We start from the raw sequence: 20,931 nt of genomic DNA on the forward strand, positions 1-20,931 counted from the left end.
AGGCCTGCAAATCGACGGTTAGAATTAAAAGCCAACCTTGCTTGACTGCGGAGCACAATTTCTCACATGATACGCCGCAGTCAATCGACCATGCTCATTTTCAATTCTAGCCGTCCATTTTGGAACCACATTCTATCAAACGAATCTTTGAATCTCTTATCTTATCCCAAACCAGGCATCTAATATGGCTCATCCACAGTCCGTTCAGCTGAATAGTTCTAATCAGCAAGGGTGGACCGTTGGAAATGGCTGAGCGGCTACAATTTTATGTACTCGTGCGAGCTACCATAACATTAAAACACCCGCATTTTTCTCCGGTATATATAAACCCCATCCCCACCAGAAGCCGTTTCAAATGCCTCTCCGTCGGTATTTCTGTTTCTTTCTTCTCTTCCTTCCTGCGAAAATGCTGCAACCCTTCTCTCTCCAAACGCTTCCAATCTGATCATCTTCCATTCAAATCCCTATCAAAAATCAGATCCAGATTCGTATTCTCTCTACGGTAAGACTCGTCTCACCGTTTTCCAGTCTTCCTCTCCACCAGATCTCCATTTTCTTGAAAACTGTCGATTTTATTTCAAAATTTTCTGATTTTTGTGAATTTTTACGGATCTGATTAGATTGGACGGCGGGGAATAGAGGTGTAGGAGTAGGAGGAGGAGATATGGGCCACAGGATCGAGAACGAGTACGATTATCTCTTCAAGATCGTCCTGATCGGTGATTCTGGTGTGGGGAAATCGAACATTCTCTCGAGGTTCACGAGGAACGAGTTCTGCTTGGAGTCAAAATCCACAATCGGCGTTGAATTCGCCACGAGGACGTTACAGGTCGGTCCTGCTTGATCCTAGCCGTCCCTCTGCTATCTGATGATTTCCTTGTGGTCTTGTCCTGAAAAATCGATCATTTTTAGGGCAGGGCAGCCCAGGGCTGATCAGTTTTTAGGCCTGAAATTGAATTATGGCCTAGTTCCGAGCCAGAGCCTTTCACAGCCTTAAACAACCTGTAGCCGGGCTGCAACGTTGCCTGCACAGAAATGCTCTGAAACATTATCCCAGCCCACTTATGTGTCGGACCCTGAATTTAGGCTTGGGTCTGACCAACATGCCTAAAATGCATCCCAAGCATAGCCTGGCCCAGTCCTGCCCATCTGAGCCTGTCTTGGGCCATGCCCGGCCCAGCCCATCTTGGGTCAAGCCTGATGGCCCTATCGGCTGTCTAGGTGACAAACCTAGATTCAATTTTCTTGCAATTTATGATGATTATCTGTGTACTATCGATATTTTTTCATGCAAGAATTGAGATGAACTCTCAATTCGGATTTCAATATGTATTTATGTATGTGTGTATGTATGTATTTATACATTTTGAGATTATAGTAAGGCATTTTTAATCGATGCTCAATCAAGGGTTTAAAAAACGGCATTATGAGACGATGACAGTCAACCATTCTTACAATTATACAGCAGTAAATAATGGCCGTCATGAAATGTGAAAAAGGGACAACCGGGAAATGGGAAATCCAGGCCATGGAAAATAATGGGTGGTATTGCCGAAAAGGGTAATGATACAATACATGATGCTGTATTGTTATAGGTTAATCCACCAATCATTTTATGCCTCCGGATATTTTTTAAAATCTGGAAAGGGGGGAAAAAGCTGGATTTTTTTTTGAAAATTGATTTTGTATATTCGACTTGCCCATCACTGATTGCATTTTGCTATTTAATGCTGTTATGGAGAAGCCCCTGCCCCCTAGATTGCTTGGAATTTTCAATTGGTACAAGTGGTGCCGGTTATAGTGGTAAAATTCGTTCACTGTAATCAACCTATGTAATAGACTATTAGATAGCACTTTGATTGTAATCAACCAATGTAAGTCTGTTACATTGCGCCTATGGGAGTTTTATGTTCTCGTTGCCGGTCCCCAACCTAGATACAGGAGGAGGGTTATGTCAAGTTGGCAGCCGGCATCAAACTTATGCCAAAATTTCCAACATAGCCGACCCTAATTAGTTGGAATAAGGTTTAGATGATGATGACAAGTGGGACCCGTGGTTCAGTTATGCAACATGTTCATGTGGTTGGTCCCACCATTTATTATTAGTCATCCACAAAAATTCTCCCTCATTGGATTCTTTTTAACAGCTAGCCTTTGACGCTTTCTTCCGTCAAATGTAAACCATTGCTATATTTTCTCCCCTATTTTTCTGTTTCCAAGTCCCAAGTTGAAGGATTAGGATTTTCTCATCAGGGAAATTTTTGGCACATGGCACGTGGTTGGATGCTTGAGCTAGTTATGATGTTCTTTTAAGAACTTCGTCTCAATCCAAGCGTATCTATGGATTGCTTGGGGCTGGTTGGGCCCATGGTTTAATCTTGCAACATGTTCATGTGGTTGGTCCCACCAAGGATTAGTCATCTACAAAAGTTCTCTGATGAGGCATTTGCAGGAAGAGATCCCATGGTGTATGTTGTTTGCAAATGACATAGTTTTGATTGACAAGACAAAGGAAGGTGTAATCACAAAGCTAGATTTATGGATAGATGCTTTAGAATCTGAAAGATTTAAAATTACTTGGACTAAAACAGAGTATATGGAGTGCAATTTTAGTTATTAACTTATAATATGAGTGAAAACAAGGAACTAGATAAGATTGTTGACCAAGAAGTATCCCAAAATGACCACTTTTGATACATTGGATTAATAATTATGAGTGAAAACAAGGAACTAGATAAGATTGCTGACCAAGAAATTTCCCAAAATGACCACTTTTGATACCTTGGATTAATAATTATGAGAGAGGAGAGATTGTAAAGGATATTGCCTTTAGAATTCAAGTTGTATGGAAGCAATGGAGATCTGCCTCTAGGAGTTTTATTTGATCATGTCCCACTCAAACTGAAAGGGAAAATTTAAAGGATAGCTATAAGACCACCCATGCTTTATGGGATAGAATGTTGGGCAGTTAAAGAACAACGTGTTCATAAGATGAGTGTAGCTGTAATGAGGATGTTGAGATGGATGAGTGGCAAGATGAAGAAGGATAGAATCAGAAATGAATGCATTCGAGGGAACTAAGGAGTAGTAACAATAGGCAATAAGATAAGGGAAAGTAGACTTAGATGGTTTAATCATGTGCAATGGAGAGAGACCAAGAATCCCGCCGGTTACAAGAAGTGAGTTGGTACAAGTTAAAGGGATCTAAAATGGTAAGAGGAAAGCCAAAAAGGACGTAGATGGAGGTAGTAAGAAAAGACTTGATGGCCTATAGTCTAACTGAAGGTATGGCTCTTGGTAGAGTGAAATGGTGGAACAATATTCATGTACTCGACCCCAATTAATTGTGATAAGGCTTAGATGATAATGATGATGATTGGATTCTTTGGAATGGTGGACCTTAGGCCCTTTCTTGTGTTGAATGTAGACTATTGTTATATTTTCTCCCTTGTTTTTCTGTTTTCCAGGCCCAAACTGAAGGATTAGGAATTTCTCATCAGGGAGATTTTCGGCACATGGCTGATGGCTGGATGCCTGAACCAGTTACAATGTTCTTTTAAAAACTTTGGCTCAATCAGATTGTATCTTTTGATCACTTGGAATTTTCAATTGGTACAAGTTGGGGCCATGGTTCAGTAATGCAACACGTTCATGTGGTTGGTCCCACCATGGATTAGTCATCCACGATGATTTTATTTTATTGGATTCTCTGGAAACAGTGAACCTTTGGTCCTTTCTGCTGTTGAATGTAGACCATTGCTATATTTTCTCCCTTTTTTTTTTTTTTTTTTTGCTGTTTCCCAGCCCCAAACTGAAGGATTAGGATTTTCTCATTGGGGAGAGTTTCGGCACATGGCACATGGTTTGGATTCCTGAATCTGCACAAACTGAAAAACCTCAGCAGACAATGGATATTCTCGGGCTTAGCTGTATAATACCTGTTAAGTTAAGTGGACCATGTAAAGATTAGAGGCAGTTTTTGGTCTCAGGTATCTGTGATTTTTTAAAACCAATTCCTTTATTTTTCAGTATGTGAAAAGTGATTAAGATTTATTTTTTTTTTGGAAAAGTTTGGCATGTTTACAAAGGGGTGGTAATGAGTGGTGTTGGAAGTTGGAATAATTTTGCGCTTGATGTTTTAACTGATCTGGCGAGGTTTCTCAGCCCAGGCTTGGCCCATTGCTACCTCAAAAATGCATCCACACCAGAATAATCTATGTGCATGCCGAATCTTTTGTAAATTGCAGTTGAATTTGTTTTCTATGATTCATTCAATTGTGCTACATTCGGTGTTTGGCTGTAAATTATAGTTTGAAAATCAGGCTGGTCAACGTAGGGCTTACCCAAATCAACGAGGCTAGGAAATCAGGCTGTTTCTGGTTTCAGGAATTACCTGTTTTCGAAGAAGCAACAAAAGAAGACAAAATATGAACTGTCCACAAGAACTCGTGAAATGCTCACCTGAACACCAGTTCTCACGAGAACTCGTGAGAACTTTTTGAGAACTCATCTCACGTGATATGAGCACAAAATCTGAACCGTCCACGTGATGCGGCACCCCATGAGACCCCCAGGGCCCAACTTTCACCCTCATCCAAAACTCTGGTGGGCCATGGCAAAAGAAAATAGTTACCTCCCTTGATTTCTCCTCTCTCTTTGCTATATGGCCCACCAGAGTTTTGGATCAGGGTGAAAATTGGGCATTGAGGGTTTCATGGGGTGCCACATCACCTGGACTGTTCAGATTTTGTGCCCAGGACACGTATGCAAAGGTGCGCATGTAAAAAAGGTGCGCAGATGAGCATGAATCTCTCTCTCTCTCTCTCTCTCTCTCTCTCTCTCTCTATAATAATAATAATAATAATAATAATAATAATAAGAAAATGTAGTAAAGAATATTTTTCTTGATCCGCCTGGTTGACCCACCGGGTCTTGGGTCGACCAGACCTAGGAGCAATTGATTGAGTCCTGAGCCAAGTCCTAGTTTGCAGACTTACTATAAAATTAAATTCTTTAGTAATGATATAAATACAATTTGGCATCTACAATATACAAAATGGCATCTTATCTTACTGTGCTGTGTGCTAGACAATCTGATAGCTGATCGCCTACCACTGGTGAGAATATCGGGAAAATGGGAGATGAGAGGTGATGGTAGAAGATCAAGCTAGGGTAGGATTATTATTTTTATTTTTATTTTTTCTGATAGGTAACTGAGGGCTTGAATCTGAGACCTCAATTTTGAAATGCACTCTGTATGCCACTGAAATGCACTCAATTTTGTTTTAGCATTTTAGGTGCTACGTATCTTTAAAATCAGGGGCATAGAGATTGATTTATGCTTTTTTCAGTACTATGGAAGATGAAGGGTAGCTCCCAGTGGCCGTCAATTGGGATTAGGCACATAACATTCATTTTCTTTGTTGTTGACATCCTTAGAAGGAAATAGGAACAGTTGAGGAACTGTAGGTGAATTGTTTTGAAGTGAAGAACTTATCTAACTCGAAATTATCTTCAGAGTTGAATAGGCAGTTATAGTAGAAAATTAAGGGTGTTTAGTTGCTGGTTTTTATATTTCTCAGCTTAGTAATTCCTTAGTTTTACAGAAAACAAGCTTTGTTCACACATTTTGGTCAGTTTTCGCATTTCTAGGGAATTCTATTCCCCATATTTCCTGAAAGAACTTTTCCCAGCCAAAAAGCTGGGGTATGGAAAGCCTGTGGAATTAAAACAAAATTTTAGACTTTTCCCATATTCTCCAGAAAACCTGGTGTATCAACCAAAAAATTTAATCATTCTCCGAGAAAGATACTATGCCAACTCTAACATTCCCCGGGGAACATAAAAATGGGTGAATGAATTCCCCAGCAATCAAACAGGCTCCAAGTAATTGGCCTGCTTGCACAATTTGTTATGTGGGGAGGTAATTGGCCTGCTTACATAATTTCTATGGTGGATGGCCCATAGTAACACTTGAAATAATCAAGAAAAAAAAATGAAAACTGGATTTTTGAGATGATCTGCTGCTACATGTTATCTCAACTAAACAAACTGTTACTTTTGTGTCTCTAACCAGGTTTGTCAAGGCTGCATGTGCCTCCTAGAACTTTGATTCTTGAAGAAGAAATATATTATATGTTATGTGAACGACAGCTTCTGAATTGGAATTATCCATGTCTCATCAAGCACCATCTAATAGTTTATTATATATGTTGATTACAATTCACAAGCCATCCTTCACATGGACGGCTTGTTTTATTTTAATGGAATAGAAAAGATAATTTCTGCTCTATTGCTTTCCATCGTCTACAACTAGTGCAATTCAATGAAGTATATTTTGCATGATCGTTAAAAGAAGATCCAATTTTTTTTTCTTCACTACGTTGATGCATTTATCCATTTTGATGCTTTTACATGAGAAAGAATGTCCTGACTCCTGTGTTATGAATGATTCTTATACTTGTTTCATTTAGCGAATAAGTTTCCATCATCCACACAAAGATTTCCAATGATCTGCCACCCGCAATCAGACTGGTTGGCTCACTGGTTACCTGGTCAAACTGTGGATTCCACGTGTGCACAACTGATGTGGCACAAAGAGGAAATTGAATCTTAAGTGCTGGGGATTGATTCCTCCAATGGATTCTCCACATTTCTCAATAACGCCAAATTGCAGCAGTTAATAGATAAAATAATGAACGATGTGTGGAGCCTAAAGGAGTTGCACAAAAGGGGATCTAGAAGAATCACTCTTCTAGGCCTTGCATCCCATCACAGGAGACATAAGACCTAGTTTTATTCTAGTGAAATCATCATAATATCTGTCCCTAAGAGTTACATACTTGTGGCTTTATAGCCATGTTACAAAGTCCTACGCAAAATAAAAGAAGCAAAGGCTAAAAGCCTATTGACCCAATAAAATAGCCTTCCTAAACTGTAATCAAAGAGAGACATTAGAGGAAACTAAATAAAGTGTTCTAAACTTATTATATTTCTCTATATAACAACTGTATGCCATCTTACCCATTGTCCAATCAGTCAAAGTATTTTTTCCATCTGGTTGGACTTGTGGGCCCTGCAGTTCAGCTGGACATAAAGATCTCATCTAATTGATTTTATGGTGTTCACCAGTCAGTTGGTTGATTTTCCTTGTTATCTGGGGGCTAATCTGGGGACCCAATGGTGGTGATTAGGTGGTCTGGTATCATCTGTTCACATGTATGCACTATTCACATCTGTATGCATGCATGGCTTAGCATAATTTACAGGTTAGTTTCCCAGTTCTAAGTCATGTTTTTTATTTTTATTTTTATTTATTAAGAAACTATTTTTAGCAAAGTTAAGACAACTATGGTTATAATCAAAATTGGAAACAGTTGTAGGAAGAGCCTATGCACACAGGCTTGCATGTATTGAATAGACATCATCACCATCTAAGCCTTATCCCAGCTAATTGGGGACATGTTGAATATAAAAGGTTAGTTATTTTTTGAATAAAACTCATAATTTTACTTCATTGCTTGATGACTTTTTAGAATAGTAATTCTTCTACTTTCCTTCTAGAGGTGAGTATGTCCTAGAGGGCTGTTTTAGCCATTTCAACGGTCCTGATCATCTAATCCCTGTATTCCTTTGTTGTACTGAGTTCAAAGTGCTCTGGATATACACGAATGAGTACATGGTACACTACTTCAATATGTAGTACACCAGGGCCTGGATAATGTAGGTCTCTCCAATACATACACGGAGTATCTGCAATGTAGTTGTGTGTACAAACTAATATTGTTATTTATATATTAAATGGTTAATTTTGTTATTATAGATCCCGCAAGCATAACATTATATTTTCGCCCTTCGGAAGAGATCGATGGTTCTCCCCAACATGAGCAGTATGTGCATGCAAGATGCAGAGTCGGTAGACCACCTATTCATTCATTATCTGTTCGCCAAATCAATGTGGGAAGGTCTGTTCAATGTCTTTTAAGTGTCGTGGGTGTGTGGGGGACCATTGGAGGCTTATTTTTTGCATAGCACGGAGGCTGGTCTGGGAAAAAAGGACGGGAGATGGAGGCCTGCCTTGTTGGCTGGCCTTTGGGCCCTTTTGGTGGGGGGACGGCTGTTTTTGGGGAACCGCAGCGGATCCCCTTTGGAAGTTTTTAGGAGGGGAATTATCTTGTAGTGGAGTTTATAGTGGGCTTGTTGATTTTTTTGGTTTTCCTTTCATGCTTTGGCTTGTGTTTTGGATAGCTTTTTGCCCTTTGGGCTTCTTAGTAAATCTCACATATCTATATTCAAAATATAAATTTGCATACAACTTACTCAACACTAAGTGTATAGAACCATCATTTTGCGTCAGTAGTAGTGATCTGATTGTAAATGACCCGTAATCCAGATCCTGCGATTTGGAATTGAAATGTAAGAATATTTGGCTATGATGGTGGGTGTTATATGAATGCAAGTGATCATATGATTGATTTATTCTTTTCTCTTCTTCTTAGTTGAAGTTGTCTGCATAAGAGACATCACATTTATGCAACTAGTTTGATGTCTTAGCGCAAGGTGTTTGAGTGTGCTGCCAAATTGTGGTTGGTGGAGCTTCCCAGATGCAAGGTGTTGGATCTCTTAAAATGTGCTTGATGTTTGGGGCTGCATGGAATGTGCAACCTGCATAAGCAGGTTAACATTTTCCAACTAACCACAATTGGTAGATGAAAATGGGAATGTCTAGGCATCATATGTTATTGGGGTTGTCAACAATCTGGACTTGGGGTTGGCTTGGGCCTGATTTTGGAACTGGTCGCCAGACTCCAGCCTTGTTCAAAATTTTGGTTTTGCTTGGCTTGGACCTGGCCCTACTCAAAATTTGGCTTGGCTTTTCCCCGGCCTGATCCTATTGTAAAATGTTGATTTGCCTTGTCTTGGGCGTGGCTCATTGACAACCCTATAGGTTATAATGTACCAATGCAGTGGGCCAGCCCATCAAGCTGTTAGACTTTGCTGTTATGGGCAAAGCTTGGGTCTAGGCTCCTAGGCCTGTCAGATCTGGTTTAAAGGTACAGCTTGATTAGTAATTGGTCCATGCTGGGGTTAAGCTCATTAGTCTGTTGGTGTGGTTGGGTTAGGCCGAGTGTCGTCCATTATGGCTGGAAGGGTTTGATCACATCTTCATTGTGCCTTTTCATGTTGTAGTATGTGGAACCTAATTGACAGTTTGTATCAATTGAATGGCTTGTCCAAGTGTCCCAATGCAACTTGGAACAGTAACTTAAAAGTGCTTAGGAGCAGTTGAAGCACTGGATCATTTCATACATACATGTGCATTCTGCATCCATACCGAACATCTACATATGGCATATGATGATCTGGTCAATCACATCTGAGACAAGAAAGCTATGCATGCAACAAGGGGAAGCTATGTATGCACGTGAGCAATTAATTGCCTATAAAACAAACTTCTCATGTTATATAAGAGCCAATCTACTAATATAAAAAAAATTATCATTTTTCTCATTCTGTACGTATCATCGCTTGTTGTTGACATCTAGATATGCAAACAAATCTGTAATAACAGCCTAACTGGGCTACCCCATTAAGAGAGTCCCGTTGAGAGGCTTGCGTAGAGGGCATAATACACGAGGGAATAATGCACAAATAGTTACTTCTAGGAAACAAAGATTCAGAAATGGGGCAGAGGCCTTGTCCAATCAATCTGGGGTGGCCAGCAGGGTGGCTGGGTTGAGCTGGGAGTTGAGGGAGCTTTTGGGGGGATTGTAGTGGTTTGGGGATGCTGGAGTGTTGGCAAAATGAGATTTTTGGGCTGGAAAATTCTCTCTTATGGTTACTTCAGGAACATTTCTGAATGGGAAAGCTGGATGTCCCCATCTCTTTATAGGCCAAATGAGTTGAGCTTGAGGCAGGAACTGTGGGATGAACTTGGATCTTGCTGCCTGGCAAGTGGATCACACCCCCTGCTTTACCCAATTCCCTCGCGATAGGAATGGTCACAAATCTACCTCCTTCTGTATGAGACGTTTTTCTGATTGTATTTAGAGACATGTCGTGATTGACCTCCCCCTGGAAGGGTCAGCGTATGCCTGGTCTAACCATCAAGATTCCCCTGTCACATCTTGGATAGATTGGTTTCTTGTATCTGGAAGCTAGGCGGATATCTATCCTGAAGTTCTACAGCATGTTGCCCCTAAACCTGTATCCGACCATAGCCTGAACCTTCTATCTTCTAAATTGGATGGGTGTGGTCCAATTCCTTTCAGATTCAAGCTCATGCGGCTTGAAGAAGAATTTGTGTAGAACATCAAAGATTGGTGTAATGCTATGTATATTGCAGAAAGTGTGTGCAGAAAACTTGGTGAGGAGCTAAAAAGTCTTAAAAGCAGAATCAACGTATAGAATGGAGACAGAGACTCGGCAGGGTTGAAAGATTCGATGGCTGCAATCCTGGCTGAAAACGATGATATCAACCAAGGACTTTACAAAGCAGACTAATAAAGAAGAAATCATGTGGTGGGTATAAAGGTATAGGGCTCTTTAGCTGAAAGGAGAAAGGAATTATGCATTTTTTCATCACATGGTTAGTGCTCATTGAAGTGTAAATTAGATCCAGGCTTTGAATATCAATGGTGATGCAATGGAGGGTCCTCAGTTGATACGCTCCGAGATAGTGGAATTCTGTAGAAATTTGTTTTATAGAGACTCAGTCAGTTGGCTAGAGCTGGAAAGTTTAGTTTTCAACTTAATCAGTGAGGAAGAGGCAAATATGCTCTACAAGCTCGATTGAAGAAGATGAGAATTGGGCAGCGGTTCAGCAGCTCGGGTCGGATAAGTCTAGATGATTTCCCAATGGCATTCTAACTAGTCATTTTGGCAAGAAATTAAGGGGGATGTCATAGACTTCATTAATGACTTCTATGACAATGGTAGATTAGCAAAGGATCTAGGAGCATCCTTCATTGCTCTCATTCCTAAGAAAGAAGAGGTGAAAGATTTGGTGAATTTTAGGTCAATTAGCCTTATTATTGGTCCATATAAAAATCCTTGCCAAGGTGTTGGCCTCCAGGTTGAGAAGAGTGTTGGAGCATTATTTCTTTCTCCTAGGGTGCTGGTGTGAAAGGGCGACAGATCCTAGTTGGTGCCCTCATCACCCACAAATACATAGATCTTAGACTTAGAGAGTTCAAGCTTGGGGTATTTGCAAAATTGATTTGGAAAAGGCTTGTGACAATGTGGATTGGGGATTTTTAGATTATCCGCTTCACCAGATGGGCTTTGGTGTTAGGTGAAGCTAGATGTGAACACGTGTCTTGTATACCAGATATTCAATTTTGGTTAATGGGTTGCCGGATGGTTATTTTGAGAGCTCCGAATGGATTAGACAGGGGGCTACGCTCTCTCATTTCTTGTTTTCCACGACTGTAGAAGCCCTTAGTTGGATTCTGAATAAGGCTAGAGAGGGAGGGTTAATGAATGCATTCAATATTGGGTGAGCTATTCTCAAAGTTTTGCACTTGCAATTTGCTGATGGTACTATTATCTTTTGCATAGCCAAGAGGGATTATTTGTTAAGTTTAAGATGAATCCTGAGGTGTTTTGAGGTGTTGGGGCAGAGAGTGAAATGATGAGGATAGATCTGGTTGGTAATGCTGTTGAGGAGCTTGTGGCGATTTTGGGATGCAAGTTGGGATCTCTTGGGTTACCTCTTTGTATCATACCACAGTGAAAATGCTTTGGGATCTGGTGATTATTAGAATGGAAAAGATGCTAGCAGCTTCAAAAGGAATGTATCTTTCGTTGTAAGGGAGCATCACGTTGATCAAGGCGGTGATGTCAGCTATGGTGATATATTTCATGTCTCTATTTAAATGTCCAGCTAGTGTGTTGGCAAGGCTTCTTGAGGTCAGGGGCAGCTCAAAGGGGTAGGCAGGTGAGGCAGTCGCCCAAGGCCCTCTAATTATGAAGGCCGTATATTATAGCAAAATTAAAATTTCTTAATTATGAAGGTCCTATATTATAGTAAAATTAAAATTAAGAAGAAGAAAAAAAGCCTAAATTTTTTGAAATAAAACTTATTGAAAGGCCTACAAAACAGGAACATCTAAAAATTAGTTCACAAATTTGAAATTGAAAATAAAAAACAAATCCTAGAAACTAGCACTATCAATAATAACAGTTTAACTCTATCGTCTCTTTTCAAAATAATAGCATCATTCCCAATAAATTCTTCTCCTAAAACCTAGGACCACAACTACCTACTTTATTGCTAATTAAGTTTTCAAAAAATTAAATTCTAACGTCATTTTTCTAAATTAAATTCTAACTTCATTTTTCTAATAGTTAGGATTTATTTTCTGATTTAAAAGTTTTAAAAGAAGTTGCAAAAACAGAAATTAATGCTCAAATTGAAATACTTAATCTAAGAAAAGAACTAGATCGTTTTCCAAATTGTTTTATTGCATATAGAATACTACTTACCATACCTGTTACAGTTGCATCTGCAGAAAGAAGTTTTTCAAAACTAAAGATTATAAAAAATTATTTATGAACAATTATGTCTCAAGATAGATTAAACGGTTTAGCAATTTTATCTATTGAAATTGATTTAGTGGGTAAATTTGAATACAAAAGTTTAATTTGTAATTTTGCATCTAAAAAGGCAAGAAGCAAATTTATGGTTTAATTTTGAATTTTTTATTATTATTTTTTATTTTTTAAACTAAAAAGCCTCATTTTTATGACTTGCCTAAGGCCCAAATGTTGAGCCGCCCCTGCTTGTGGTGGGTGTCTGAGGTGAACCACAAATTCCATTGTTGTACTGGAAAGAAGTTTGTATGCCTACAAATCAGGGGGAGCTGGAATTAAGCCTTTAAAGTTGATGAATGATGCACTGCTTTGTGAGTGGATTTGGCAGTTTGTCACTAAAGTTTCAGCATTGTGGAGAAATGTGTTAGTCGCTGAATGCGGTATTTGAAATGATGGTAGAGGCATCTGTAAGACAACTAGGTATAGAAGGTCTAGGTGTTGGAAAGCAATTTTGTTTGTAGAGCCTACTAGTCTTCAAGGGATGACTCTTAAAATTGGCAACAGCTCATCGATGTTTTGGGACTTTTTCTGGTGCGGAAGTGAGATTTCTTGGTCTACAGGTTGGCGTGAAGTCAGATTTCTTGGTCTCCTGTTTTCAGGAGAAGTCTTTAAGAGATTGAGATTTGATTTCCTTAGTATGATGGGCTTGCTTGTGGCTGTGGTGATTGAGCAATCTAGGGAGGATAAGTTTATATGGTTATGGGATCCATCTTGGAAAATTTCAGTGAAGTCTTTGGTCCAAAAGCTTTTCAAATGTTGTAGAATCATGTGCTCCCACAGGTTGGATTAAGAAATTCTCCAAGGGTTATTGCATTTGTGAGGTTTGCAGTTGCAACCATATTCTGACAAATGATTGCCTTTGTCAAAGAAATTTCATTAGTTAATGGGTGCTTATATGTATTTGAAAGATGCGGAATGTGTGGATCACCTTCTCATCCACTGCCCTTTGTATTGGCAGTTTGGGATTGGTGTCTCTATCAGTTTAAAGTGGCATGGTCCATGCTGAAGTCCATCCAACACCCATGTGAAGCCCGTAGTTTGTTCTTTCTATTGTAAGGGAAGAGCTTTATTTATATATTTACTATTCTTAGGGCTATTCTGGAGGAAAGAAACAACGGCACTTTCAATAGTAAAAGTGATCTGTTCTGCTGTTATCTATCAAGTTAAACATCAATGCAATTCATTGGATCAAGTCTAGGTGTATCCTATGGAAGTCCACGAAATTGTGGACTTCCTTCTACCATGTTTTCAATTGGCTAATTCTAGGACAGATGTATTGGCCAAAGTAGTTAATTGGGAAGGCCATTTGGTCTCAGACATTAGATTGTCTCTGTTTGATCCCCATGAGTATGGGGTTTTAATAACATTAACTTGTCCAAATCAATGGACCTGACCTAAAAATTAGAGGGTCAGATTGACCCTCTATTAATGCACATGGGTTGGATCAACCCAGTGGGTCATTGGACCCAACTTGAAAACTAGAGGGTCTAGGTACAGAATTTAGACCCGTGGGTCAGGTTTGGGTCCAAAAATTTCGACCTGAACTGTTAAATAGGTCCGGTCTGAGTCCTCTCAATACCAACCCGGCCTGGACCCTGTTTTTAAAAGGGTCTGATTTGGGTCATACTAAAAGGGACCCAAATCCACAAAAATAAAATAAAAAAAAAGAAAAAGAAAAAGAAAAAAAGAAGAAAGAAAGTTGGTTTTGTATGTGGTGTAGATGGATATTGATTTACTAAATAGAAAGTCATGTTTACGACGATAGCCCATAGCTCCTTGCTTAACTCGTCATTACTCAATATACTTCAGGCTTTTTCCAAAAGAGTTTGATTCATACATACAACCACATCATTCTGCTTTGGTGTATGCCTCATGATCCACTCATATTTACTGTATTAATTAAACTCCCTATAAATATATTTTTCGCCGTTACCTTTCCTCATAATTTTCAACTTTCGCCCTATGTGCTTTTTAACCACTATCTTCGATGACTTGAAAGTAGTGAAAACATCATATCTATGCTTCATGAAACAAACTCAAACCTTTTTAGAGAAATCATCAATGAATGTAATAAAAATGAGGAGCCTCCTTCAGAAACAATGGGCAATAGCCCCCACACATCCAAATGTACATAATCGAGCCATCCTTTAATAACATGTTTCCTAGTTTTAAAACTCAACTTTGATTGTTTTCTGTATATGTAATACTTACATATATCTAAAAATATCTAAAAAAAAATAAAATTTAAAATAAGAAATTAAATTATAATTAAAAAAAAGGGATATTCATACCGCGCTCGCTCATGTGGCCTAAGCGTGAATGCTACACACGTGTTGATGTGAAATCTGCTGAAGACGCTGCAACTCTACCCGAAATGGAATTCTTGCTCGACCTGTAAAGGTTTCCACTCCTCTATGCCTTCATAACAGTGAGTGCCCGTTTAGAAACTTTTAGTACACCGTCGTAACCGGCAAATTTACATCTAAACGCATCTAGAGCTCCTAGTGAAAGACTTGTAAACTTGTGAGGTTGACCGTACACTTCAGTTTTGGTGTAGACATGTTCTCGACGGACTAGATCTACGAACCTTCATAATCATTTATTGGGCCCACTGATATATGGTTCACAAATCCATCCCATCCATTATGTGTTGGATGAGGGGTCATACCAAGTTTCAGCTGCATCCAAAACTCAGTTGTGCCCCACCAAGTGCTTTTATATATTTTAGGCATGTCTTTACGTGGTTTATATATATATATAGAGTCATGCTCCCCTGCGCACCTACGCACGTGCGCACCTTTGCACACGTGTCATGGGTGTCTAATCTGGACGGTCCATGTGATGCGGAATCCCATGAAACCTCACGTGAGAAATTTTCACCCTAATCTAAAATTCTGGTGGGCCATAGCAAAGAGAAATGCAAATCAAGGGAGGAAACTGTTTTAATTTTTCATGGCCTATCAAAGTTCTAGGTCAAAGTAAAACTTGGTCTTGGGGGGTTTCACGAGGTGCTGCTTCACATGAACGGTTTAGATTTTGGATCGACATCACATATGATGGGTTCTCAACAAAGTTTGTATGTAACAGGTACGAACTGGTTCGCAGGTGAGCGTTTCCGTGTGTGTGTGTGTGTGTGTGTGTGTGTGTGTGTGTGTGTGTATGGCATGACTGCATGTTTGAATATCTGTTGTCATGATTTTTTATTATTAAGAAAGTTTGTTAGATGCATAGTCCTGTTAATGGGTGGGATCCAGCGGTTGAAAATCCCATAGATGATGTTTAGGGCATTAATGGGTTTGGTTTATACATGACAAAATCCAAATTTCAAATGGATTCGGCACAAATCAATCCCATGTCTGACCCATTGACAGCCCTATGTATACATGTTAATGAAATTAGAGCGGCCAATTATGATATGTCAGAGCTTCATACACACTTGAATCATGATAGAGATGTCCAAGTTAGCCAAGAAAACACTTTGAACACCGAAAGATATTTTCTTCTCTTCCTTCTATTCTTCCCTATAATGAGTGAAAGAAACTGCAAATACATTCTATTTATATTTATATTAATAAAAATATTTTGTAAAATATATGATACTGTATAAAATTATTTGATATAGTATACCCTTACTCTAACAATCAGGTATACTCGTAAAGAATGCCTGACATTTAACTGATTGAACCACAAATTATAGTCACCCAATATATAGTTAGCCATAACTTCCCGGTATGTCGGATGTTGGGAGAACCGCGAAAGCACACAGAGATGAATCTAGAATAGCAATTCAAAAGCACTAAGCAAACAAGAGAAGAACACATCGATTTAACATGGAAAAATCCTTAAAATAAAAAATAAAAATCAGGGCACAAAGCAATAGATGATCACTATGAAAGTAGAAATTATAAAAAAAGAATGCAACTCAAATTGAACTAAACTCTTTATAATTGTTTTATACATGCCACATGTCCATTTATTTTGACAATTCAAAATTGAAGCATATCCAAAGCTCAAGTGGACCACACCACAAGAAACACGGTTGAAACCTTACTAGTGGCTACGATAATGTTTATTTGTCATCCAAACTTTTCATAAGGTCATACAAACCTAGCTGAAAAAGTGCTTATGCGAGCACAATAGCTTTTGTTTGCTGGCTTCAAAGCCTATTAGATGAATGGAAAACACAAATATCAGCTTGATCCAAAACTTTTGTGGCCACGAGAAGTTTTCAATTGTGTTCAATCCTCACTGTTCCTTGTGGTGATATGCTTTGATTTTGGGCTCGAGCCTTAAAATGAGCTGGCAAAACAGATGGACAACGTAGATAAAATTTGGGCTCATGCCTTAAAATTAGTTGGTAAAACCGATGGATGACGATAAAAAGAAATACATCACGGCGGATCCACAGAGTTCTGACACTTGGAATTTGAACATGTGCCACATGTATTTCAAAGAGAATATCCAATGGCCCACATTCAATATGTTGGGCCCATCTGCTGACTTGGCCGGATTTGGACTGATATGTAGGCTAAACTGTTATTTCCTTAGGACGTCCATGATAAAGGCTTGAACATGCACTTTGACATGGCCCAACCAACATGCAGTCATCTATATATAACTCCCTATTCTAAATTTTCTTTTTGAATTTGGTCCAAGTCCATCAAAAGTCAATCAGATGGCCAGCAATTGTATGGTTTTTGATTGCCTAAATCTCACTCTGGGTGAACTTCATGATGATGGGCCCACTTATTGTGTGGTTCGAAATGTCCTACACATGACACATGGTGAGAAAAGAGTGTCACCACCCAAAATTATCCTAGCAATTCGATTTAAGTTTATTTTTGAAAGTTAAAGATGGTGGTGGGCTGTCTACTGTGAATTTAATCCACACCATCAATTGATTTTCCTGCATGGTGGTGATACATACTCGAAGGCAGTTACTGCAATCAAAAGCTATGTGGGGCCCACCAAGCTGTTCAAAAAAATGAGGCAGATTCAAAACTTAAGTGAACCACACTATAGGAAATAGTGGGGATGGAAATGCCGGCCATTGAAACTTTCCTGGATTTTATATGTCATCCAAACCGTTCATAAGGTCAGCCTAACTGGGATGAACTAAAAACACAAATATTAGCCTAATAAACGCTTTGTGGACCTGTGATTAATACCCTAACATGAGCTGGAGAAATGGCTGGATGGGTTGGATTTCGCACAGACATCTTGGTGGGCCCGGCGTAGCTTCCCACTGTAGTGAATTCCTGTAGGTGGGGCAAAGGCAAGAAATAAATGATCAATATGAGATTCTCCTACTGATTTTCATGACATACCTGTTTCGGTTTTGGATGGGAATAAAAGGCTTGTGATATGCAAAACTCATATCTTTAATGTGATTTCTCCTGTTTTAATGTGATTTTGGCTTATAAAAGTATGATACATGTGATGGAATTCCACTACATCAAGAAAAGGTTGAGATGCATAGATATGTTACAGTTTCCAAAGGTGTGTGTGTGTATATGTATATATATATATATATATATATATATATATATATATATATTACTTCTCTCTTGATTATCATTGTTTAACATAATTATTTATTTGTTTGTGATTGAATAGTGTAAATTTACTCAAATAGCATTGAAATATTGGAGGAAACCAAAAATACAAAGTATAACTCATAACCTACAAACCAATAATGAATTTAGCAACTATTGGCATTGGGTAGTGGTGATTGATGTGATTGCAAGATTGATATAATAAAATAATAATAATACACAACATTGCTCCCTATTTTTCCTAAGATTAAAAGATTTGGTTTTTTAGGTCTCATTTCTTTTTCTTTTTTTTTTTTCTTTTTTTTTTTTTCTTTTTCTCTAGTTTTACTTTTTCTTATTATTCTTTTTTAAGGCGTTAGAAATTGCCGGCTAACACATCTGTGTTTATATAAAAAAAATTTTAAAATTATTTCTCTCAATTTTTTATTTCTGTAACTTTTTTTAAAAAATGTATGTTCATTTTATTTGCATGCAACACCGGTAAGCCTCAGTCATTTGATTGCCAGCTAGCATTCAATTGTTAAGTGGGTCACACCCATATAATTACACCTTAAACTTCTTGGTCTACATGACTTTTGATTTTTTAAATAATTATTTCATCATACTGAGGCACATCACACACACACACACACACACACACACACACACACACACACACCATGGTGGGACCTACACAAAACTTACGGTGGGTGTCCCATGCCAACTAATTCCTATGGATACACTTAGTGTCGGATCACAATGAGGTTTTTTGTTTTCTTTTGGGCTAGACTATAGCAATAGCTCACAACCTTTTTTCTAAAATGTGGTTACCATCACTACCTGTGACAATCTGGACCATGCAAGATGGAAAACATACCAAAAATCACACTAATTGAACTACCTCGACCATTTAATTTTACCTGTTGAATTTGGAGTGCCAGCCATTTTATTTTTACCATCTAAATTGATAACCACCACTAAGTGGATGGTATGGAATATTATTTTTGTGAAAACTCAATTGTAGTTTCTCTACTTGACCCAGACCTGACCCATACAGTAAATGAGGACCGAGACTCAACCCATTAAATTAATGAGTCTACTATTTTCTGACTTCAACCTGATCCATACCCTACTGAATTTTAATGGGTTGAGTTTTGGTTCAAAATTCTGACCTGATCTTAATGGGTTGGGTCCAGGGCGCCTATCGACCTGATCCATTTGCACCCTTACTAAACTTGACCAGGCTGTGTCTATCGGTAGCAGCTGACATAGTTTTGGCTGGGCCAGAATCCAATTTGAAGTCGGTGTTTTCAACGTCTGCATTCTGAGTTTCCACAATTCCTTGTATGAATGTAGATGGGTGTTCCCCATTTTATAGCAGCCTAGTATAGTAACGGTTTGTCTTTATAACAGGTAGATGGAAAGACGGTAAAAGCTCAGATATGGGATACTGCAGGGCAGGAGAGATATCGAGCCATTACCAGTGCTTATTACAGAGGTGCTGTGGGGGCGCTTCTGGTCTATGACATCACAAAGCGGCAAACATTTGACAATGTCCAGAGGTGGCTCCGTGAGTTGCGGGACCACGCGGACTCGAACATAGTCATCATGATGGCCGGCAACAAGTCCGACCTGAATCATCTGAGGGCCGTCCCAGAGGAGGACGCCCATGTCCTGGCCGAGAAAGAGGGGCTCTCGTTCCTCGAGACGTCTGCTTTGGAAGCTCTCAACGTCGAGAGGGCATTCCAGAACATCCTGACTGAGATCTATCACATTATAAGCAAGAAGGCGCTGGCTGCGCAGGAGGCAGCGTCCACACCCGGGCCTGGCCTAGGGACAACCATCAATGTTACAGATACTTCAGGGAATTTGTCAAAGAGGGCTTGTTGTTCTGCTTGAGGCCTCCTTTGAGAGGAAGAGAAAGAGACAGTGGAGGTATAACAGAGCCAACAGAATTCTTTAGGCTGTGTTTGGATGCACTATCAAATCGAAATGCAATTATTAGTCTAATAAAGCGGAAATAACCAGGTTGAATTTTCCTCCCTTAGCATTCATATCGAAGGGTGCTGCCTTCAAATTCCAATTATGTTTAACTAAGTTATACATGAAAGAGATGCAAGTGAATAGTAGGGAACACTGTCCAATTTTTTAAATCATTTCCTCTTGATTAAGCCAAATGTCGCAATCCGATTCACTTGTGCATCCAAACACAGCCATGTGCATCTGAAAGTGGGTGTGTAGATTATTTTCTCCACTTCTCCGAGGAGATGTGGTTGGGAGGCTGATTCGTGCACATTTCTTTATATCAGAACAGAATTTAATCAAATTGAAAAGATGGAACTGCAGTGTTGTAGGCTGTGGCTTTTCTCTTATCTCTTATTTGTTTTTTTTATGGAACTGACTTGTGATCAGGTGATGATAGGGCTCTCTCTCTCTCATTGTAAGTGTAGTGGTGTGTGTGGGTCTTCTATTGTTTTTTGAGCTCTCTTCCTAACTTCATAATAAAGAATCTGTTGTTGTTTTTTTTCCCCACATGAGAGTATCAGATTCATTTGACACGAAAATCCTATTATCCTTATTGGGTTGTTTGTTTGAATTGGGTCTATGTGGTGGTTCAGCTATCTAGACTGTTGATCTCATGGGTTTGCCTGAAAATGCCCCCTGTTGAAAGATTCTATCTGTCCAGTCTTGGTTCTCTCTCTGAATGCGGACCACGGCTGCTTAACTGTCTCCTTGGAGGCTAATAGTGTCAAAGGCGTTTTGGATTGCTCTATTGAGGAGATTCTTATCTCATGGTCCATCC

General features: G+C 39.1%; 1 protein-coding gene across 1 annotated transcript; it reads left to right on the forward strand.

Moving 5' to 3' along the window:
* Positions 1–362: 362 nt before the first annotated feature.
* On the forward strand, positions 363–20,660 carry LOC131252741 (ras-related protein Rab2BV-like). Its single transcript, XM_058253417.1, has 3 exons — positions 363–502; positions 621–829; positions 19,542–20,660. Exons 2-3 carry the CDS (start codon positions 665–667, stop codon positions 20,025–20,027), a joined length of 651 nt encoding a protein of 216 aa, XP_058109400.1. The 5' UTR covers positions 363–502; positions 621–664; the 3' UTR covers positions 20,028–20,660.
* Positions 20,661–20,931: the final 271 nt, after the last annotated feature.

This window comes from Magnolia sinica, chromosome 8 (genome assembly GCF_029962835.1).
Source record: "Magnolia sinica isolate HGM2019 chromosome 8, MsV1, whole genome shotgun sequence".
Taxonomy (NCBI): Eukaryota; Viridiplantae; Streptophyta; class Magnoliopsida; order Magnoliales; family Magnoliaceae; genus Magnolia; species Magnolia sinica.

Coding starts and splice junctions, on each gene's coding strand:
- LOC131252741 (XM_058253417.1), top strand. CDS start 665: ATGGGCCACAGGATCGAGAACGAGTACGATTATCTCTTCAAGATCGTC. Junction 830..19,541: donor TCGCCACGAGGACGTTACAG/GTCGGTCCTGCT, acceptor TCTTTATAACAG/GTAGATGGAAAGACGGTAAA.